The sequence below is a fragment of the Thermobia domestica genome, chromosome 1 (genome assembly GCF_964235325.1).
Source record: "Thermobia domestica chromosome 1, izTheDome1.hap1.1, whole genome shotgun sequence".
Lineage (NCBI taxonomy): Eukaryota > Metazoa > Arthropoda > Insecta > Zygentoma > Lepismatidae > Thermobia > Thermobia domestica.
In genome coordinates this window covers 391,200,676-391,225,430 of record NC_137454.1, presented here as the reverse complement: position 1 = coordinate 391,225,430, position 24,755 = coordinate 391,200,676, and the positions used below count along the sequence as shown (strand labels likewise).

The 24,755-nt window shown below is 37.5% G+C and overlaps 1 protein-coding gene across 2 annotated transcripts in view; it reads left to right on the top strand.

The window, feature by feature from the left end:
- Window positions 1-24,755, top strand: part of LOC145665244 (glutamate receptor ionotropic, kainate 2-like) — a 1,018,072-nt gene that overhangs the window by 533,378 nt on the left and 459,939 nt on the right. For both annotated transcript variants that reach the window (XM_081732538.1, XM_081732544.1), the window contains exon 2: window positions 11,288-11,449. In XM_081732538.1, the coding sequence (XP_081588664.1) occupies window positions 11,288-11,449 (162 nt within the window). The remainder of the gene's footprint in view (window positions 1-11,287; window positions 11,450-24,755) is intronic.

Sequence of the window (24,755 nt, the reverse complement as noted above, 5' to 3'; positions counted from 1 at the left end):
CAGAGGTTAACGCTCTATCACTGAGCCACCGCGGACCCCACCCTTAGTGTGGTGTACGCTTACACAGCTGGGTTATCACCAGTACATACCACTATTTAGAAAATGAGAATAAATTCGGAAAACAAGATACTAATAATTCTATTTTTCTAAAACGTAAGGTTAAAATTTAGTATTGATACGTTTAACATGCTATTGTTAAAAATGTTTTCCGTCGTTTGATTATGAAGCTTAAGTTAAAAGAGAGAAATCGTTCATGAAAGTTAATGATTGTGAAGACATTTGTTAAGTGAGAACGTAGGAAGAAACGGAGAAGCTGGACCAAACTCACGGACACGATGAAGTCAATCAGAAAACTCACAACCTGGAATCGAATCCGGATACCTGGCGTCACGGGCCAGCTCTGTACTACTGAGTTTTGTCTAGATCCCTGTATGCACAAACTGGCTGAGGAACAGACAGACTGACAAACAAAATTTTCTTTCAATTATTTATATTTATGAAATATGCAAATCTGTTGAAACCTCGAATTTTTTTTCACTATTGCAAGATTTTATTTAATCTTAGACTAAAATGAAATATTTCAGTTTAATGTCCCACGACTATGGTCTTTAGGCTAAGGAAGACGGTGATTAAGAGGCCTTATCACTGCGAAATTAAAATACCACTAATTTTACAGTAATTATATGATATCTTCAAATAGATAAAAGAAAATCAAAATGTGGAACAAGATCGCCCTAGACAATATTATTTTGCATCTGGTATCGTTATCATGAGTCACCTAGTAGCTTTCCGTTTACAGCCATTTAGAAACGCGAAAATAAATGTCGATTTTCTAAATGGTTGGAAATCGAATGCAGATAAGTGAGTCGTGATAACGGTATCTCATGTAAAATAATATTGTCTAGGGCGATCTTGTTCCACATTTCAATTATCTTTTATTTATTTGAAGATATCACATAATTACCGTGAAATTAGTGGTATTTTAATTTCGCCGTGATGGGGTCTCTTAAAGCAAATGAATGACAATGGAAGAACTGGTGGAATGAGAAAGTGGGAGGAAACGGGAGTGCCCCCGAGAAAACCCACGAACACGATGTTGTCCACTACAAACTAACTTGGCCGGGGGTTGAACGAGAGACAACATGCATGAGAGAGAAGTGCTCTACCTCTGAGCTACTTTGTCCCCTTACAATCAATCTTATACTAGTCTAAAGAAAAGATCGTACGTACGTAGTTATACTTCAAACACTTTTGTGAAAATACTTTTTTTTTTAAAAAAAAAAAATCAAAACTGGATTTAAATGGAAAGAGCTGTTCTTGGGAACCTAAATTTCCAAAGTATTTCTAGAGAAATGACAATGCCTGATAATGAAATGAACTGTCTGATATATCAAAATGGAAATTTATTAACAATCATGTTGGCTTTCTGATCATCCTTATGTGAATAACTATCAGAAGCAATATATATGTAACTTCTGCCAAAGTACCCAAATATTTCATATAAGAGTTGTTTTCCATTTCCGATTTCCAAGCTTTACCAGAAATTACCTCAAGAGAAGTGTATCAATGGCAATACAGGAACTCAGGAAGTTATTCTGTTCACAAACAATTCCTTAGTCCTTGATGTTTGCGAAGCAATTCTGTCAGAAGAAGTAATCGACACGTAATCCCATCTGTTCACAAACAACTCAACTCGTGCATGGCTAACGAAGTTAATAAACATTGAGAGCAGTTACACACGTAACAAACAAGCTGAACGTGACCTCTATGTATTACTTGATTTTGAAAATGAAAGATAATTTAGATTATCCAAATTTGTAAGTGTATTGCTCACGCGCTGTATTGAAGAAAAACACGTATGTACAGTCTTGTTAAAAAATACGTATGAGAGAACTTACGGCTTCAATAGAAAGAAAAAGATTATTCCAGCTTCAGTAGAGGAATAACAAAACTAGTTGTAATGGAAGGATAAGAGAACTTTCAGTTTGAATAGAGGGATAACTACTTCCGGTTTTATGGAGCGAAAAAAGAAATTCCAGTATTAACAAAAGAATAAGCGAATTTCTCTTTTACTGGAGAAATAAAGAAGCTTCAGCTAGTTTATATCGAGTATAGTGTTCCTCTTAGCAGCCATACCGTACAAAACGTGGATCTACAATGTAATTTAAGATCCAAACCACGAAATCTAACACCAAGAATCGAATTCAGATCTTTCGCGTTAACCATATAGCTCGAGATGATTTTCAATTTGAATACAGAAACAAAGGAACTTAATACAAAGATAATGGAACTTCTAGTTTCAATAGAGGGATATAGGAACTTCTGGTTTCAGTAGCGGGATAAGGATACTTTTAATTTTAATGGAGAGGCGAAAGAAATTAATAGAGAGATAAGAAAACTTCCGGTTTCAATAGAGGGATATAAGAACTTCTGGTTTCAGTAGCGGGATAAGGAAACTTTTAATTTTAATGGAGAGGCGAAAGAAGTTAATAAAGAGATAAGAAAACTTCCGGTTTCAATAGAGGGATATAAGAACTTCTGGTTTCAGTAGCGGGATAAGGAAACTTTTAATTTTAATGGAGAGGCGAAAGAAATTAATAGACAGATAAGAAAACTTCCGGTTTCAATAGAGGGATATAGGAACTTCTGGTTTCAGTAGCGGGATAAGGAAACTTTTAATTTTAATGGAGAGGCGAAAGAAGTTAATAGAGAGATAAGAAAACTTCCGGTTTCAATAGAGGGATATAGGAACTTCTGGTTTCAGTAGCGGGATAAGGAAACTTTTAATTTTAATGGAGAGGCGAAAGAAGTTAATAGAGAGATAAGAAAACTTCCGGTTTCAATAGAGGGATATAGGAACTTCTGGTTTAAGTAGCGGGATAAGGAAACTTTTAATTTTAATGGAGAGGCGAAAGAAATTAATAGAGAGATAAGAAACTTCCGGTTTCAATAGAGGGATATAGGAACTTCTGGTTTCAGTAGCGGGATAAGGAAACTTTTAATTTTAATGGAGAGGCGAAAGAAGTTAATAGAGAGATAAGAAAACTTCCGGTTTCAATAGAGGGATATAGGAACTTCTGGTTTTAGTAGCGGGATAAGGAAACTTTTAATTTTAATGGAGAGGCGAAAGAAGTTAATAGAGAGATAAGAAAACTTCCGGTTTCAATAGAGGGATATAGGAACTTCTGGTTTCAGTAGCGGGATAAGGAAACTTTTAATTTTAATGGAGAGGCGAAAGAAGTTAATAGAGAGATAAGAAAACTTCCGGTTTCAATAGAGGGATATAGGAACTTCTGGTTTCAGTAGCGGGATAAGGAAACTTTTAATTTTAATGGAGAGGCGAAAGAAGTTAATAGAGAGATAAGAAAACTTCCGGTTTCAATAGAGGGATATAGGAACTTCTGGTTTCAGTAGCGGGATAAGGAAACTTTTAATTTTAATGGAGAGGCAAAAGAAGTTAATAGAGAGATAAGAAAACTTCCGGTTTTAATAGAGGGATATAGGAACTTCTGGTTTCAGTAGCGGGATAAGGAAACTTTTAATTTTAATGGAGAGGCGAAAGAAGTTAATAGAGAGATAAGAAAACTTCCGGTTTCAATAGAGGGATATAGGAACTTCTGGTTTCAGTAGCGGGATAAGGAAACTTTTAATTTTAATGGAGAGGCGAAAGAAGTTAATAAAGAGATAAGAAAACTTCCGATTTCAATAGAGAAACAAAGGAACTTCTGGTTTAAGTAGCGGGATGAGGAACCTTTCACTTTTAACTTAGAGACAAAGGTACTTAATAGAGAGATAAGAACACTTCCGGTTTCAATGCAGGGACAAAGGAACTTCTGGTTTCAGTAGCGGGATGAGGAAACTTTTAACTTTAATGGAGAGGCGAAAGAAGTTAATAGGGAGATAAGAAAACTTCCGGTTTCAATAGAGGGATATAAGAACTTCTGGTTTCAGTAGCGGGATAAGGAAACTTTTAACTTTAATGGAGAGGCGAAAGAAGTTAATAGAGAGATAAGAAAACTTCCGGTTTCAATAGAGGGATATAGGAACTTCTTGTTTCAGTAGCGGGATAAGGAAACTTTTAATTTTAATGGAGAGGCGAAAGAAGTTAATAGGGAGATAAGAAAACTTCCGGTTTCAATAGAGGGATATAAGAACTTCTGGTTTCAGTAGCGGGATAAGGAAACTTTTAACTTTAATGGAGAGGCGAAAGAAGTTAATAGAGAGATAAGAAAACTTCCGGTTTCAATAGAGGGATATAGGAACTTCTGGTTTCAGTAGCGGGATAAGGAAACTTTTAATTTTAATGGAGAGGCGAAAGAAGTTAATAGGGAGATAAGAAAACTTCCGGTTTCAATAGAGGGATATAAGAACTTCTGGTTTCAGTAGCGGGATAAGGAAACTTTTAACTTTAATGGAGAGGCGAAAGAAGTTAATAGAGAGATAAGAAAACTTTCGATTTCAATACAGGAACAAAGGAACTTCTGGTTTCAGTAGCGGGATGAGGAACCTTTCACTTTTAACGGAGAGACAAAGGTACTTAATAGAGAGATAAGAACACTTCCGGTTTCAATACAGGGACAAAGGAACTTCTGGTTTCAGTAGCGGGATGAGGAAACTTTCAATTTTAACGGAGAGACAAAGGAACTTAATAGAGAGATAAGAAAACTTCCGGTTTCAATAGAGGGATATAGGAACTTCTGATTTCAGTAGCGGGATAAGGAAACTTTTAATTTTAATGGAGAGGCGAAAGAAGTTAATAGGGAGATAAGAAAACTTCCGGTTTCAATAGAGGGATATAGAAACTTCTGGTTTCAGTAGCGGGATAAGGAAACTTTTAATTTTAATGGAGAGGCGAAAGAAGTTAATAGAGAGATAAGAAAACTTCCGGTTTCAATAGAGGGATATAAGAACTTTTGGTTTCAGTAGCGGGATAAGGAAACTTTTAATTTTAATGGAGAGACGAAAGAAGTTAATAGAGAGATAAGAAAACTTCCGGTTTCAATAGAGGGATATAAGAACTTCTGGTTTCAGTAGCGGGATAAGGAAACTTATAATTTTAATGGAGAGGCGAAAGAAGTTAATAAAGAGATAAGAAAACTTCCGGTTTCAATAGAGGGATATAGGAACTTCTGGTTTCAGTAGCGGGATAAGGAAACTTTTAATTTTAATGGAGAGGCGAAAGAAGTTAATAGAGAGATAAGAAAACTTCCGGTTTCAATAGAGGGATATAGGAACTTCTGGTTTCAGTAGCGGGATAAGGAAACTTTTAATTTTATTGGAGAGGCGAAAGAAGTTAATAGAGAGATAAGAAAACTTCCGGTTTCAATAGAGGGATATAGGAACTTCTTGTTTCAGTAGCGGGATAAGGAAACTTTTAATTTTAATGGAGAGGCGAAAGAAGTTAATAGAGAGATAAGAAAACTTCCGGTTTCAATAGAGGGATATAAGAACTTCTGGTTTCAGTAGCGGGATAAGGAAACTTTTAATTTTAATGGAGAGGCGAAAGAAGTTAATAGAGAGATAAGAACACTTCCGGTTTCAATAGAGGGATATAAGAACTTCTGGTTTCAGTAGCGGGATAAGGAAACTTTTAATTTTAATGGAGAGGCGAAAGAAGTTAATAGGGAGATAAGAAAACTTCCGGTTTCAATAGAGGGATATAGGAACTTCTGGTTTCAGTAGCGCGATAAAGAAACTTTTAATTTTAATGGAGAGGCGAAAGAAGTTAATAGAGAGATAAGAGAACTTCCGGTTTCAATAGAGGGATATAGGAACTTCTGGTTTCAGTAGCGCGATTAGGAAACTTTTAATTTTAATGGAGAGGCGAAAGAAGTTAATAGAGAGATAAGAAAACTTCTGGTTTCAATAGAGGGATATAAGAACTTCTGGTTTCAGTAGCGGGATAAGGAAACTTTTAATTTTAATGGAGAGGCGAAAGAAGTTAATAGAAAGATAAGAAAACTTCCGGTTTCAATACAGGGACAAAGGAACTTCTGGTTTCACTAGCGGGATGAGGAAACTTTCAATTTTAACGGAGAGACAAAGGAACTTAATAGAGAGATAAGAAAACTTCCGGTTTCAATAGAGGGATATAGGAACTTCTGGTTTCAGTAGCGGGATAAGGAAACTTTTAATTTTAATAGAGAGGCGAAAGAAGTTAATAGAGAGATAAGAAAACTTCCGGTTTCAATAGATTGATATAGGAACTTCTGGTTTCAGTAGCGGGATAAGGAAACTTTTAATTTTAATGGAGAGGCGAAAGAAGTTAATAAAGAGATAAGAAAACTTCCGGTTTCAATAGAGGGATATAGGAACTTCTGGTTTCAGTAGCGGGATAAGGAAACTTTCAATTTTAACGGAGAGACGAAGGAACTTAATAGAGAGATAAGAAAACTTCCCGTTTCAATAGAGGGATATAGGAACTTCTTGTTTCAGTAGCGGGATAAGGAAACTTTTAATTTTAATGGAGAGGCGAAAGAAGTTAATAGAGAGATAAGAAAACTTCCGGTTTCAATAGAGGGATATAGGAACTTCTGGTTTCAGTAGCGGGATAAGGAAACTTTTAATTTTAATGGAGAGGCGAAAGAAGTTAATAGAGAGATAAGAAAACTTCCGGTTTCAATAGAGGGATATAGGAACTTCTGGTTTCAGTAGCGGGATGAGGAAACTTTCAATTTTAACTTAGAGACGAAGGAACTTAATAGAGAGATAAGAAAACTTCCGGTTTCAATAGAGGGATATAAGAACTTCTGGTTTTAGTAGCGGGATAGGGAAACTTTTAATTTCAATAGAGAGACAAAACAACTTAATTGAGAGATAAGGGAACTTCCAGTTTCAATAGAGAGATAGAGAAACTTCTGGTTTTAGTAGCGGGATAAGGAAACTTTCAATTTCAATAGAGAGACAAAACAACTTATTTGAGAGATAAGGGAACTTCCAGTTTCAATAGAGAGATAGAGAAACTTCTGGTTTTAGTAGCGGGATAAGGAAACTTTTAATTTCAATAGAGAGACAAAACAACTTAATTGAGAGATAAGGGAACTTCCAGTTTCAATAGAGAGATAGAGAAACTTCTGGTTTTAGTAGCGGGATAAGGAAACTTTCAATTTCAATAGAGAGACAAAACAACTTAATTGAGAGATAAGGGAACTTCCAGTTTCAATAGAGAGATAGAGAAACTTCTGGTTTTAGTAGCGGGATAAGGAAACTTTTAATTTCAATAGAGAGACAAAACAACTTAATTGAGAGTTAAGGGAACTTCCAGTTTCAATAGAGAGATAGAGAAACTTCTGGTTTTAGCAGAGGGATAAGGAAGCTTTTAATTTCGATGGAGAGAAAAAGAATAACTTAGTAGGTTGATAAGGAAGTTTCCAGTTTCAATAGGGGGTAGAGGAAATTCTGGTTTCAGTTTTTTTGAGGGATAAGGAAACTTTCAATTTCAATAGAGATACAAAGAAACTTAATAGAGAGAGAGGGGAACCCCAGTTTCAATAGACGGATAGAGGAACTTCTGTTTTCAACAGATTGATAAGGAAGCTTTTGATTTCAATAAACGGATACGGAAATTCTTATTTCATAACAGCGTTAAGAGAACTTCCAATTTTAGTGAAGTGATAAAGAAACTGCTGCTTTCAGTAGAAATGTAAGAGAGAGATAACTTGTAAGCTGAACGGTACAAATATTGAAATTTCGTGCGATTCAAATATCGATAGAGAAAAGTTATTTGTCATACTCTGCTATATAAGAAAATTAACAGTGTTGCTAACCTAACAGAAAGTTCCTTTTTGCAAATGATATTACATCAGGTTATTACATATTTAAAATCTACATGCTAAATGCAAACTTTCAATACCACTTCTATTTCTTAGTGTTAGAAAATAAGGACAAACTACAAGGAATCAAACTTTGAAAGTTTCTATGATAGTAATAAGGCAAGTGAGCCAACGAACACGCAAAGTAACTTAGTGTCGAATACAGTGTTATATGACGTATTTCGTTCACGAAAGAACAATAGAAAGTATTTTAGTGTCGAATACTGCATCAAATGACGTATTTTGTTTCACGAAAAACAATGCAAAGTAACTTAGTATCGAATACTGCATTGTATGACGAATTTCATTCACGAAAAACAATGCAAAATACCTCAGTATCGAATACTGTATCATATTATGCATTTTGTGGACGAGAAAACAATGGAAAATACTTTAGTACCGGATACTGTCTCATATGACGCATTTCGTTCACGAAAAACAATAAAACGTACCTTAGTGTCAAATACTGCATCATATGACGTATTTCGTTCGCAAAGAAACAAGGAAAAGTATGTTAGTGTCGAATACTGCATCATATGACGTATTTTGTTCACGAATAAACAATGCAAAGTACCTTATTGTCGAATACTGCGTCATATGACGTATTTCATTCACGAAAGAGCAATGAAAAGTACCTTAGTGTCGAATACTGCATCGTATTATTCATTTTGTGCATGAGAAAGCAATGGAAAATACTTTAATATTGGGTACTGCGTCATATGTCGTATTTCGTTTACGAAAAAAAAAAACAATTTAAAGTACCTTAGTGTCAAATACTGCGTCATATGACGTATTTCGTTCATGAAAAACAATGCAAAGTATCTTAGTATCGAATACTGCACCATACGACGTATTTAGTTCACGGAGAAACAATGCAAAGTACTTTAGTGTCGAAACATACTTATGACGAATTTCATTTAAGAAAATAATGCAAAATACCTTAGTGCCAAATACTGCGTCACATGACGTATTTCGTAAAGGAAAAACAAAGTTGGAAAAGAATGAAAATTTTGTTTTCTTTTCAAAGGGCTTCATTTCGATGAAGTGCGTAAACAACCATCACATACAAGTTACGTAGATAATGTTTAAAATATATAAACATATAATTCTGTTTACAACAACGTGGTATCTTAAAACTTGCAGAGATATGATGAATATTGGTGAAGTTTGCTATACTATTTCAAATGACGTATTAGGGGAAACTTTTAAAAACAATCGTCGTTTTCATTTGCATCTATAACATAACAACAATAGTTTTTGATAGGTATAATTACAAGTTCTCGGAATTACATAATTTTAAACAGTGTTCCAAACTTCACTAGTGTTTACTGTAACTCCGGAGCGGTTTGAGATATCAAAATGCTGTAAACGGCATTATATTCTTTACATCTGTTGAAGGCCATTTGTGAGATTGGATAAAGTCTTTCGGTAGAAGTGAAATTTTTAATCTTTTCTAACGTTGTTCCTATTAATTCGAAATACGTCTGTCTTATTATGATCATACTATTCGACACTAAAGAACTTTCGATGTGCATTGTTCTACCCGCTTCAGGTATGTTATTATTGTTATAGATACCTTCAAGGGGGCGCGGTGGCTCAGTGGTAGAGCGTTCACCTCTGGTGCTTGGGGCCCTGGGTTCGATCCCAGCCCCTGCCAAGTGAACTTTGCGGTGGACAAACACCGTGTGCGTGGGTTTTCTCGGGGTTCTCCCGTTTCCTCCCACTTTCTTCATTCCACCATTTCATTCATTAATCATCATCACCGTCTCCTTTAGCCTAACTGGCATAACCGTGGGACGTTAAACTTAAAGATTTCATTTCATTTTACAAGTTCTCGGAATTACATAATTTTAAACAGTGTTCCAAATTTCACTAGTGTTTACTGTAAGTCCGGAACGGTTTGAGATATCAAAATGCTGTAAACGGCATTATATTCTTTACATCTGTTGAAGGCCATTTGTGAGATTGGATAAAGTATTTCGGTAGAAGTGAAATTTTTAATCTTTTCTAACGTTGTTCCTATTAGTTCGAAATACGTCTGTCTTATCATGACCATACTATTCGACACTAAAGAACTTTGGGTGTACATTGTCCTGCCCGCTTCAAGTATGTTATTATTGTTATAGATACCTTCAAAATTTAGATGCTTTTTGATACTATAGAAAAAATGAAATCTTTAAGTTTAACGTCCCACGATTATGCCGGTTAGGCTAAAGGAGACGGTGATAATGAGAAATGAGTGAAAATGGTGGAATGAAGAAAGTGGGAGGAAACGGGAGAACCCCGAGAAAACCCACGAGCACGGTGTTTGTCCACCACAAAGTCCATACGGCGCGAGCTGGGATCGAACCAGGGACCCCAAGCACCGGAGGTGAACGCTCTACCACTGAGCCACCGCGCCCCCCTTTTGATACTATAGAGTTATCAGGGGGACATAGCGGCTGAATGGTAGAGTGCTTGGCTCTGGTGCGTGGGGTCCCTGGTTCGATCCCGGAAAGTAAGTTTGTGGTGGACAATATCGTGTCCGTAGTTTTTTTTCCGAAGTACTCTCGTCTCCTACCACATTCTCATTCCAAAAATTCTTCCATCATTATTCATTTGTCTCAATCATCCATATCTCTTTGCGTAAAAGGCATATACGTAAGACGTTAAACTGAAAGATGTTGTAGAGTTATTAGTTTGCAACACTGAATAACAAATATGATACTGATAGTTATCTTTCAAACATGTAAGTTTGAAATGTACGATAAACTGAAGTAAATACTTGAAAAAATGAAATGAAATCTTTGAGTTTTACGTCCCACGGTTATGCCGGTTAGGCTAAAGGAGACGGTGAAAATGAGTGAAAATGGTGGAATGAAGAAAGTGGGAGGAAACGGGAAACCCCCGAGAAAACCCACGCACACGGTGTTTGTCCACCACAAAGTTCACTTGGCGGGGGCTGGGATCGAACCCGGGACCCCAAGCACCAGAGGTGAACGCTCTACCACTGAGCCACCGCGGCCCCCAAGTAAATACTTGGAAATATATAACTGTATGTTGGCTTGGCAACACTATTAACTTGACGGTATTGCGGAATATGTCAAATTATGTGACCCTGATGATATTTGCATAGTACAAAACCCCATTGCTTTTATGACTAGTTTTAAAGTTAAACGAGTGTATAAGCAGTGGCTCCCAAAGAAGATTTTCTAGGGGGGGGCTATCTCCATGGTTGTTATATTCCGTCTAGTATTTCTGGTTTTTAACATTCATGGTTTGCTACATTTTCGTGTGCCAGGGAAAGCCCGAGTCCCCTGCCCCCTTCGAGCGCCCATATGTCTAAGTATAAATAGTTAACCCAATACATCGATGTAACCATTTTAATTGTACATGTTGGTGAAATGGTTTAACCGGACTGTTTTTTACTTTTAAACTACTTTTTCTGACGTAAGCTCTTGATCATTAATGACACCTGTTTCGGTGTATCTTTCCAGGTGCCATATTTACCCAAGAGCAAAAAGACAGCAGCACCGAACTTGCGTTCAAATACGCCGTTTACCGTATTAACAAGGACAAGAAGCTATTACCGAACACCACGCTGGTCTACGACATCAAATACGTCCCCAAGGATGACAGTTTTCACGCTTCCAAGAAAGGTAAGTCTCATAATCTTGTTTTATTTATTTAGCATGTAATACCGATACTTTTCTTAAACAACAGAGCCTAACTTTACAAAAGTTAAGGAAAATCGGGAAAGTCTGTTTTTTAATGAATGTATATGATAACATCTTTGAATAAGCGATTGTACAACAGGCTACCGTCATCTAACCTTCTTGGAACTAACTTTTGTCAATCACAAAAGGTACATTGGAGGTTCTCAGACTTTACACTATATTAATTTACTTAACTACATTGTGTATCCATATTATTAGCTTGAGATATGATCTTATGCTTGTGCAATCAACAACAAAAGTTAAAACTTGCTACAAGATTCTTTAAAATCAGAATGTATTAAATATGTGAACACATTTACATTTAACCCTGCTTTAGACAACCATTGTCTCCTTCTTAGAATGCCCCTTTTCTAAAAGAAACCGTAACTGTACAACAGGGTACTAGCCTTCAGCTAGCTTGTAAGAAAGATAACAATAATATTTGTACTTCTAACCTTCGTACACCGGCCAAGGATTTGAACGAAATCGTAAACTCTCACGTTGGGGGCCCTGGTAACCCTTCTAATTTTCACAGGATAATGATTGATACCTAGTTTAAAAGCTTATGAAACACTAATTACAACATTTGTACAATTCCCGCCCTATTCGTAGATGAAAAAGAAGAAACATCATTTTCTAAACAAAATATAGAAAAAATAGAATTTAGGTGGCAACCCTTATATTCACTCTACGCTAACAAAATAAAGTTAATGTGTAGACAGTACACTTGTGACAATAATATATAAAAATAGTAGCCATTGCTACAATACAAAGCGAGATAAAATTTCAGAACAAAGTTCCTATAAAATACGGTACCCTCATTTTCGAACAGTTGTTGCAGACCTTCACGTTCTCGCCCCTCTACATAGTACTACGTTATATGCACACCATTTCTCTCACTATTGTCCGTAGAAAATACAGAAACAAGAATTATGCTTCTCGATCAAATTAGTGGAAAGATAGCTTGTCTTATATGGAACCGTCCAAAACATAAATGTAATTTACATAAAAAAACTGAGACTCAAAAAATTAGATAACTTTGCCCCTCCCTTATTTCCTATATATAAGCAACAAGTACTTTTGCAGGGTATTTTTGTGTAGTGGACTACTTCATTGCTTAACATACTAATTTTTATGACTGTACCTCCAAGAGGGAGAAATGACTTCCCAAGAAATCTGATGCAAAAAATAAAAAAGAAACACGAAATTTATCCACCTCCTTCTACGCTGTAGTACCCACTACATGTAAAAAAATACGTATTCGTAGCAAGCCTCGTCTTTCAAAAATACAGTGATACCAAAATTATTTTTCTAGCTTAATTACAGGCTGAGGTATTAAAGTTTAAAACATTGACGCAGCAGTTGCGTCCTTCGGCGTTTAAAGACTAAAGGAGGTTATTTCCAAGTTGTGGAACATAAAAATTCAATCAGATCGTTTGTTTTGAAATTCCTGAAGAAGGAATTTCAGTATTAGTGGTGATTTTAGACTACCACTTATTTTCTTTTAACATAACTTCGTTTAACGAACATCCACATACTATCTGCAAAGACAAATTAACATTGGAAGCATTACACTGGAGAAGAACATTTTTGTTGCATTGATACCAACATCTCGTTTACCTAATTTGGATGTATTGATTTCAAATATTAACTTCATTTTTTTGTGTAAGCTCTTTTTATTTTTTTTTTTTTTGCAATTCAATGTATTGTGTTTTTTTTTACTATAATGTAAATTTATAGAATTTATACTTTTTACAATTGGACCTCGTCGTATTGTGGAGCAATGTACTTTAAGAAATATGGTAATATAGTCTGTAAATAGGGCTAAAACAAACACATTGGCAAGAAAATTAATCTATATATTCAGAAAAGAGTGTAAATACATTACAATATGCAAAATGTATGAAATATGTAAAATGAATGCATTGGTTTCCGAGCATTACATATGCATCCACTATGGATATGAATATAAGTATTTAGCAGAAACTATCACGTATGTCTGAATACAACCACGTCTATTACAAAGGTATACTAACCCTTGCAAAATAAAGAATATACATTAAAATTTGGAACTATGCACATTTCATTGGTATTACATACAAACCCAATATAATAATACACAAATCTAAGTTATTTACGTGCGATTGACACATTCGTCTACATAAGAACCACATGTTAGAAGAATGATTATTTTGATGATTTAAACGTCATAAATAAGCATTACAGATAAGATATATTCAAATATGAAAGTGTTTATCTGTGGTAATCACACACACTATTTATCTTCAGTATTTAGTGCCTTCACGAACTGTTTCATCAACCCAAGCTTGATGTGCAGTGGGGGAAAAATGATCCTATCTCACCTGACAATTGGTTTCTTTACAATGTTTGGCATTCTTACTTTTAGGGTGTCACGGTTAGGATATTTTTTGTGTCCAGTGCTGCTCTTGCATATAAATAGATAACACGGATACTTTGTGACACCTTTTATGTTGTCCAAGCAGAAAGTTGACTATTTTGAGATTAACAGAAATGATCGAATTATGCTCTTTGTACTTGAGTAGTTCAAAATGAAATCTTTGAGTTTTACGTCCCACGGTTATGCCTGTTAGGCTAAAGGAGACGGTGAAGATAAGAAATGAATGAAATGGTAGAATCAAGAAAGTGGGAGCAAGCGGGAGAACCTCGAGAAAACCCACGCACACGGTGTTTGCTCACCACAAAGTTCACTTGGCGGGGGCTAGGATCGAACCCGGAAGCCCAAGCACGAGAGGTGAACGCTCTACCACTGAGCCACTAGTTTTATTGTTCATATGCTTGTCTTTATACAAAAAGTGTACAAGAACCAGACTGACTCCTAGGGTACTACAATACAATATGTCTTACATACAAGAAAAGGAAAATGTAAGTATAACAATAACCACGAAAAAAAATAGAAACGAAAAGATAAACCTACATCCTGAGTTGTAGCTTTTTTTTTTTTTTTTTTTTAACGAGAAGGAAGGAGATTACTGCAACACCACTTCTAAAAACCTACTAAAATACTGCCTGTCCAACTCGGGGGAAAAGAGCTTTCGGCGAGTGCGTTTTAAAAAATCCAAGTAGGTGCGAGCATCCAGCAAAGGCACATGGCGATGGATATACACAATTGTACAAGCCAGTATAAAAAGCACAGCGTGGTGTTTGGTCTGTGGAAAATAACGAAAATCCGGAAACAAAACATAGGATACTGTGAACTGGTGTGGAGGTCGACGACAAATTCGTCCTAAGAAGGACGTGAGACAGTTCCAGATAGCTGGAGCACCCACACACTGATCGTACCGGTGGGATAGAGTATCTTCTTTGGCGCATCGAGAACACAGTGGGTCAGGAACACGTTTCAGCTCAAATAAACGAGAGCGCGTAGGCACCAACTGATGCACCACTTGAAACCATTCAACCTGTAGGTATGAAGGTAATACCGGGGCAAAGATATTAGCCCATACCTGTGACCACGTAGTCTGAGGATATCGGTGAGGAATTCGGAGAATAATCTGATCGTTAGGCAACGAGAGAAAAAAGTTATACAAAGTGCGAGAATTGTATCCTGTAGGGCAGAGAACCACACCACTGTATGTCCAATAACGTATTAGTGAAGTAATGTACGTCAGACAACAATCAGCAAAGTTAATAAACGGGGGGCTCACAGGGTATTCATAACTAGGCCAAAAACATCGTATCCATTGCTGTGTGAAGGATTCGTTAATAGCAACTGCCGCGTAGAAATCGAGCATAAACAGAGTTTGACATTTCAATCTGAGATGTACTAGACCCAACCCTCCCTGTGAACGGGGAAGATAGAGTCCTGCACGTGGAATACGAAAATAGAAGCCACGCCATATATTCCATAGGAATAAGGAGTCAAACCGCTTAGCGAACAATTCCGGTAAGGGGAAAATTCGAGCCCGGTACCACAGCTTGGGTGCAATGTAAATATTGATAAAGTGAATACGATGAATTAAATGAAGGCGACGGAAACGCTGTGAAAACAAAAGCTGCCGAATTTGTAACAACAACGGGGACCAAATCTCCTCGAAAAGGGGAGTAGGTTGTGACGTAAACGGGATACCTAAGATCTTCAAGGAAGTGACGTGAGGTACACACGGCACCCCGGGCTCGTTAGCAGGTAAATGGAAACCATTGAACTGTAATAGGTTAGTTTTCTGTACATTATACTGTAATCCGGAACAAAGTGCAAAACGTTGCAACACTGCAAAAACCCGCGCCATAAGAACAGGATCCACGCCGGTGATGGTGACGTCATCCGCATACCCGAATATATTTTGACTCAAAAAACGGGAGGGTCCAGGGGGGTGCAGGGTGGCCAACTGTCGAAGTAAAGGATCTAATGCAAGTGCAAAAAGTATCGTTGACAAAGAACATCCTTGCCTTAATCCACGTTTCAGCGGAATAAGGGGGGACAGGTGTCCGTTAATCTGTATACGGAAATTGGCCGTGGTATATAAATTGTTAATGACTGTGCGGAAGGCTAAAGGAAACCTCCAGGCTTCCAGCACCTGCAACAAAAAACTGTGATCCAAACTGTCGTACGCTTTTTCTAAATCTACAGCTAATGCACCCGCAGGCACCTGCCGAAAATGAAAATAAGCAAAAATATCGCGCAAAGAACGAAGAGTATATGACAGGTTATGCGTACCATGGAGTGCTGCCTGATAAGGACTAATGTAGTGACGGATGATTGGTCGAAGTCTGGCTGTAAGCACTTTAGTGAACAACTTAAGATCGACGGGCAATAAAGAAATAGGTCGATAGTCCTGAACATAATGCGCTGTGCGGGATTTCGGAATGAGGACTAAGATAGCGGTATTACGACCCACTGCTTCGCCTTGTAACCAAGCATTGAATAAAGCGGTAATAGAGGGACTGAGGTGAGACCAATACTGTTTATAAAACTGGATATTTAATCCGTCTTCTCCGGGGGCACTACTGCCCTTTGCCCGCCTGAGGACTGCGAAAATTTCCTCCGCACTAATGGGATTGATCAATGTCTGACACTCGTCATCCGTGAGATGGTGAGATAACGTGGACAAAAACTCCGGGGCATATGAGTAGTCTATGGGACGCGCACGTGCAAAGTCTGTATAGTAGCGCGTGAACTCTTGTAAAATCTGCGAACAATTAGTAGTAGTAGTGCCATCTCCCAGAATGAGAGAATGAATGGCGGTGGAACGCCGTTGTCGCAAAATCCTATCAACATGATAAATAGTTATAGTCTCCTCCGGAAAGCGATGATAAAAGTCTTCCGACAAATACGCACTAATCGACGTGTGGGAGTAAATAGTTTTCAATCGGTGTTTGATACCGTTAATACAAGCCAGGTTCTCCAGAGAAGGCGGAGCATTCCAAAATTCACAGAGAGCTTGATATAAAAATTCATGTAAATGGTGGTCGTCTTCCCTCGCGACCCGCCCTTGCCATTGAAAAAAACTGCGTAATTTAGTTTACAATATAAATTCCACCAAGAAATAACAGAGGGGTAGTACCGCTGCATGCTGCACCAATAAGGTAAGCGACGCGAGAATTCCTCTACAACCTGCGGGCGAGACATGATGTCATTATTAATCTTCCAATAGGAAGGGCCCCGGGCCGGTGGTAGCAAGAAAGGCATTTTAAAGGCTACTTCAATCGAGGCATGATCGGACAGCGCCACAGGAATTGTATTTTGTTGTATCACCGCAGTGCATAAACTCTCTGAAATGTAAGCGCGGTCGATTCTACTCTTCGTCGTAGTAGTGCAGTGGGTGAATACATGCTTAGAGTTTGACACAACTAAAGCGTCTTTTAACTTTAGGACACGAATAAGCTCTGACAAAGTAGGACAAGGCGTGGTAGGCGTAAGAGAATCTCGGGGATCTACAATTGCATTGAAATCTCCGGCAATTATACAATGAGGAATTCCCGGAGGAAGTAAAGAAGGAATGGTAGCTGCATAAAACTCGTTCCTCTCTTTTGTACGTGTAAAGCCAGAATGACCATATAATGCTATAAAACAAATGTTCTGAATATAACAACGTATAGCCCTTCCTTCGGGGGCTAACACAACACGATCATAACTCAGACCCTTTCGCACCAAAATCGCAACCCCAGTCTCTTGGTCGCGGTTAATAATAACTTGATAATTGGTAAGAAAATCCAAAGATGTAAGCAGAGAACTTATTTCTTGTAGAAAACACACGTCTGGTCGGCGGCTTTCGATGAACTGTTTTAGAAGGGCCTTATTATGATCGGAACTGATTCTATGAATATTGAGTGATATTAACTTAAATGAATTTACTGGTAACATTATAAAAGCACTCAAAAAGAAAACTTTAACAAAAAGAAAAAAGTACTTACAAAGGTGAAAGGAATTCTTTCCCATGAACACTAGTAAAGTGACGCATTTTGAGACGAATTGAAAACAAACCGAGTGAACTTTTTTGTACGAACACAAAAACTAACACTGCCATATACCTCATAACAGACAATGCGGACGAAGCCCTGGAAAGCAGGTGTGAAGGTCAATAGCGAAGAGTAAACACACCACGCCTCAGGGCAATTCTGAGTCAGATATTGCCCGATGTTGTGATCGTAATTCGCGTGGCTCAGCTTGGTCTATCCCTCGTGTAACATCAAGGGCACACTGTTCCTTCTTTCGTGTAGACGTTCGAGTAACTTTCCTTCTTTTTTGTTGTGAAGAAAAATCAGCTTGCACAGAAGTAACAGTATGTTCAGCTGAAGACGGGACATTATTGTCTTGCACTTCAGACGAAGAACCAGACTGAACTGTTAACACTTCCTGCTCCGACGGACGAGTCGAGTCAAGTTCCATGACATCCACAGGCGTATTCTGTAAAGGCGGGGGTCGCAGTTTCACTTCAGAATCTTCCATAACTAGAACATTATTTGTTAGAGATGAATTCACTTCGGGGGTTCGTACTAACACTGGAAACTCGGTGGTATCAGTCAATGAAGGCAAGCCTGAGGAACTCTGAGCAGGGGCCCGGGGGGCAGGGACAGAGAGCGAAGGCGGGCCAGAAGAGGGAAAAGAGCGATGCACTTTGCCAATCTCCGTCATGTGTAAAGACGTCTGTTCAGGGGCGGCCGTAGTTGGTTTTGCGTTCTTCAAATGGCACGTGGCTATCGTATGAAAATTGCTCTGACATCTGAAACAAGTAATAGGCTGCCCTTCATAAGACACACTCACCTTACAACCGTGCACTATGATACGGGATGGTATATGCTTATGTATTTCCATATGAACAATACGTACGCCACTGTCTATGCCAGGGGGAAAAGGGGCACTCCATAATTGTGGTTCCACTTTGCGCACTTTACCATAACTTTTGAAATGATCTTCTAGGAATGATAACGGTAATTCAAGAGGAAAGTCATATATACGCACCAACCGAATGGGGTCATCAGCGGGGACTATCCTTACTGTGCTTGTTTCCCCAGACACATGCGTGAATTCTACAGACGAAGGAGCTGTTGCTGCGAAATGTTCATAGGCTTGTAAATCTTTAAACTTAATATATATGCTATATGATTCCGCATGTAACTGGAGCGCACAAATGTTGTCGAAGATACGAGGAAACTTATTTTCCAACCACTGATATACTTGACTAGCATTAGGTTTTACATTTCTATATCTTCGGTCAAATATTAATTGAAATTGTAAGTCCTTCTTATATTCCATACTACTACAAGCTATTACACTGCAAAACACTGTACACACAGGGTGAGAATTCACCGAGCACACTAAAGCACAAACTTGTGGAAAAAGCACGAGTCTTTTCAACTAACGTATGAGTAGCGATATCAGGCACTCTAATGGGACCAACACTACTCACGATGTGAACAGCTCGAGACGACGAGCTCAACGAGCCACCGCTGCGCCCTTGAGTAATTTAATCACAAGTTCAATATTATTATGTTCTTCTCGCAAATGCACCAAATGACCAATCCAAAAGCATTACCGTTGTGCAAAAGATAACGCATGAGACTGCGCTTCAGACTGTCGATAAATAACCTCCATTCTGTTGAACTATAAGAGGATGCGCCTAATTCAATTAGAAGAAATGGGATATCATGGCAGTAAACAAAGTTTGTTTTTTGAAAAGTAGTCTACAAAGCCCTTTTCCCGCTTTCGGAAATATGACACTCGTACCGAATGATGCAATAGATCTTTTTTTCTCACAGTTTGGAAGCTAACAGCTCAACAGCTTTCTTGGAGAGACCCAAATCACGCACTAAGTTATTCAATTTAGGCTGGATGAACTGCTAAGGTGTAGATGAGTGTTAAGGGTCAGATGAGTCTTCCGATTTCGTAGCCGTTGCTTCACACACCTTATCTCACAAGCCGTACTATCTCGTTCCCCTTCACTTTCTTCATCTTCGGAAGAGCCGAAACTATTAAAAACTGTAACTGGGAGCTCATCTGAGTGAGGGATTGGTCGAATTGCTGAGGGAATACTCGGATACAAAACAGAATGTCGATTTTTCTTGCCAATACCCTCAATTTTGCAATTTTGCATTCCCGGAAAATGATCTCTGTCACCCCTTACTTACTGTTTTTATTGTGGATCTCATATAAACACCAATGCATATGATTGTAAGCATATGGACCTTTACCGAGAATCACGTAACGAGATATTTTTGTGCGACACTATACACAGACGTTATATATACATAGTAAAATATATAGCGCCAATGTTGATATAACGTCATAATATAACAATACAAATACACATTTTAGAATCTGCTGAAATCAGTTCTCGACAATATAAAATTTGTGCAACGCTATTTCTACATCTAACGTAGGTAACGTGAGTATAAACAGAAAATGTAAATATTGTGTTTGTCCCTGCTTCTTCTTCTTTTTTTCTTTCTTTCTTTTGTTGTAACAAAAAGGAAATGCATATTGTGTGAGTGTAAATTTGATCTTGTTCCAAATTGAATTTGAGCTTGAGCCAAACTAACACAATTTCTTAGCATTTCCTTAGCGTGCATCCTCTCTCACAAAAAAAGCTCAGTCGAGATCTCCTCCTTTCTTAGGAGAAGAAAGAATAATCAATTTCCACAGCTTTTCTAACCGAACCGAAAGAATGCACAACAAATAAAATAATAATAATAATAAAATCACAAAGTGAAAAATTAACATGACACAGGAAAGAACTCTGATTGATGGTCTGCTTTTAAGACTCAAAAGTTGAGAGAATCTGACAAAAAAAAAAAAAAAAAAAAAATCTCAGCCACTGCCAACAATACAAAGAGGAAACCATTACATTTCTTTCCCGGTTTTCATTACATTAAATAAAAAGTGTTTATTTCTCTAGATTAATGAGATAAAGAATTGGAATGATGAATACAAATATAAAACTTAAATTTGAAGATATCATAAATTCAATTCAAACAATTACTCTGACATATATGAATACGTTACTTCTGCTTTTGTTAGAGAATGATTATCTTTTTATATATAAAAGACGCAAGAAGGCTTCAAAAAATGCTTGGAAACATAATATTCATCAATTTCAGCAGAAAATAAATTTCCCTTACTTTTCCCTCTTCCAGAGAACTTCTTTTTGAGTTTAGTTTAGTATAACTATATGACGTCACGTGGTAAATATTAGTTATTGTGCGAGGCAGGCGAATTATCATTTTAACTTTTAGGAGAATGAGAAAAAGAAGTTAAGCACATTTTTTAAAAATAAATAAACTATGGCAATACTCAAGAACTTTTTGATTGGTGCAGAGCTAGTGACGTTGTCACGATATTTTCGAGTAGAGTGTACTTAAACTTTATGTACGAGATCGGTTTTGTAAAGTAACTTAGTTCTCATACTTATAAATGATGTTAACATAATCTTCTTATGTATTTATTATCTTTTCAATGAATAAATTATATGTGCTCTCTGGCCATTCTGACAGCAATTCATAGTTTGATAGTTGCTAAAGCAGAAGTGTTTCGATTAAAAGTAAAAATGAATTCAAATGGAATTTGTGGTTTTGATTCAATTCTATTTTCTGGATGGGAAAACAGGGAAGGATTTTACTTACATTGGATAACTCATGTCCTCTCTATGAAACAGTTTGTCTTTAGATAAAACAATTTAAGAATGACAGAACAAGCAGTTAAAACAGGAGGGTACAGAGGGGCTAAAAGTTGAAAAAAAGGATATTTAGACCCAAAAATCCCTTTTTTAGGGATTTTCCTGCCTTAGATACATGATGGATACACGTGAGTCATACCGCCTGAAAGGCAGTTCTAAGCTGAAGAGAATGATGGGCGAAACATAACTCTAGGGTAATTAGGGATGTCTCAGAATTTTTTTTACCGGAGATCATGGTGTTTTACGGTAATTTGGGGCATGGTGGGAATTCCTGATAAAATTTCTCCCGCCCTTAGTATTCAAGATAGAAACTTGAAATTTGACACACACATTTAGTATCCCAAGTACTATTTATCAGATTTTTTTAGATGGCTACTTTCACACAGGGCCGCTCCAGAGGGGCCCAAAGTGCGAGAAAAAATTTCCCTCCGAAATTTTCCTTTTGACATCATTTTTCCCGCTGCTGGTATATGGTATGAGCATGCAAGTAGTACCATTTGAAAGCCAGCTCCATTATAAAGAGAATGAGGTATGAACCACGATCCTTGGATAAATAGTGACGATGCAGTAGCTGCTTGACTGAAAGTCTAAAAACTAGCCCAAAAAGCCGGGTACCGGAAAGGGTTAAAGATACATGAGTACTGGCGACCAGGGCCGGACCGGCGGCTGACACATTGTATTGGCCTCGAATTCTCAATCCCCCCAACCACGATAACCCCAACTGTCCACTGTTTTACCACGATAAAAGCACACTATTATCTTAGATAAAGCTCACTATTCTTTAGTAGCCATTCCGTACATTATACCATAAAGATCATAACATAGAATCGGGATATATGTTATGTTACAATTTTTCTGACAATAACACAGACAGTAATCGTTAGCATACTTCTTTTTCATCTCGCCTTGGGGTGGCTGAAATTTGTAATTTGTTAATAAAGAATTACGGACAGATTAATGTATAGTTAGCACTGCCAGTTTCAGTATTCGTCAAAAAGGGGGGTACGATAAGCTGCAAGGGAACGCCCACTGCACGTAGCCCGAAATATTTTTCCGGGAGGGATATACCTTTCGCAACAAGCATGACAAACTCTTCTCGTAAGGACATTAATATCAGTATACACTTGTGGTCCACGAATTACGTAAAGTACCCAGATTATGTATATTTATGCAAACCATGTGCACATAAGACCTACAGGGTGGTCGTAATTGAATTATCTACTATGGTTGTGACGTGATAAAAGATCAGGAAAGAAATTATCAATAGTAAATCTTAATATTGGTACCTCCTCTCTTTATTAATATTTTCATTTGGCCCCCTTTTAATTTGACTCCTGTCTGGGCGGCAATCGCCGCCTAGCCACCTGGGCCAGTCCGGGTTTGCTGGGGACCCTAAAATAGCTGTAACACCCAAAATCATAGATAAAATTTATCACTTGGTTTTAGTCGACCGAGCAGAAGCCAGAAGCACCTCAACTGAGTGTGTTTATCTCATTTTGCGTAATGAAATGTGTATATGAAAAAACACGTTTGTACAAGATGGGTGACGCATTTACTCACTCCAAAGCAAAGAAAAAAAAACGTGTCGTTAAGCAAAAAGTGGTCGAGCTATTATACATTTTGACCTGCTCCAGCATCCTGCTTACACTTTCAATCTAGCTCCCTCGGACTGCCATCTTCTTCCAAAACCGAAAACTTTCCTGGCAGGGCGAAAATATGAATCAAACAAAGGAATCGTACAGTAATTAAGAGTGTTTTGAAAGCTAAGAAGAAACTCGTTACCGTAAAGCAATCGCGGATCTCGAAAAAAGAAATGAAATCTTTAAATTTTGTGTCCCACGTTTATGCCGGGTGGGTTAAAGGAGACGATGATGAGAAATCAATGAAATGGTGGAGTGAAGAAAGTAGGAGGAAACGGGAGAACGCCAAGAAAATCCACGCACACGGTGTTTGTCCACCATGAAGGTCACTGGGCTCGAACTGGGGTCGAACCAAGGACACCATGTACCAGAGGTGAACATTCTACCACTGAGCCATCGTCGCCTGTTCGCGAATCAGGAGAAACATTGAAATTCAAGGAGGACTATGTCCAGTGGCGTATTTAGGGGGTCTTCCGGGCTTAAGCCCCCCCGAAATCTTACTTACTATAGTAAAGTATAGGAAATATCTTGCAGAATTTTCACATTTTCAGGCAAAGTCCCCCCCCAAAAGTTAACAAAGTCCCCCCGAAACAAAATCGTAAATACGCCAGTGACTATGTCTAAAAATAACGTATGTTTAAAAAATCAAATTGGTTTGTTTAATACCAATCTAGCTACTTATCAAACCACTTTCGCACTAAGTTATATGAAGAGTACTATATGTATTATTGCAATATTAATCCGGGTATGATCATCAATGTTTTGTCACCTCGATTGTATTTTCGACTATGTGCTAATGTTTTTCTTTATTTTTTTTAAGTGTTTGAGTAATGGCTATGGATTCTTTGGTCCGTTTAATACAGTCCTGGATTAACGACAGGACTATATGGACGTTTTGATTAAGGAAATAGTTTTCCCATTTTTATTTTAAAAATGGATGAAACGCACACTAGAGGATGCTCCAGCAGTACAGATAATTTGATGGAACGTGGAAGAACATTTTCCCAATTATCAAGAAACAAGAAATAATCTTAATATTCACAGGCCATACTAAAACATTTTTTAAAAATATATGGCCGTTAGTCCTGAAAGTAATTCTACATTACAATAAAACTTATAGTTTTCATACGTTCTTTCGATATAATTTTCTACAAAGTGACCATCATTTGTGGAAAATCAACCACAAAAACCGCCAAGAAATCTCTGCTCTCTGCTGCTCTGCTCTGAAAATTACAAGTTCAGAAAATATTGTTAACCCACTTTGTGCCATAATTTTGCTAATGCATATTTTCTCTTACATAGGAGACATATACAAAAGAAAAACAGGTTTTGATTGTATGTACCGAGGTACGCCCGGTACAGCCTGTCCTATACATAGGACATTGGTCTTTTGGGTTGACAATTCTAAAATATAAACACAATTATATCTAATTTTTACTAAGTTTTATTAAACAACGT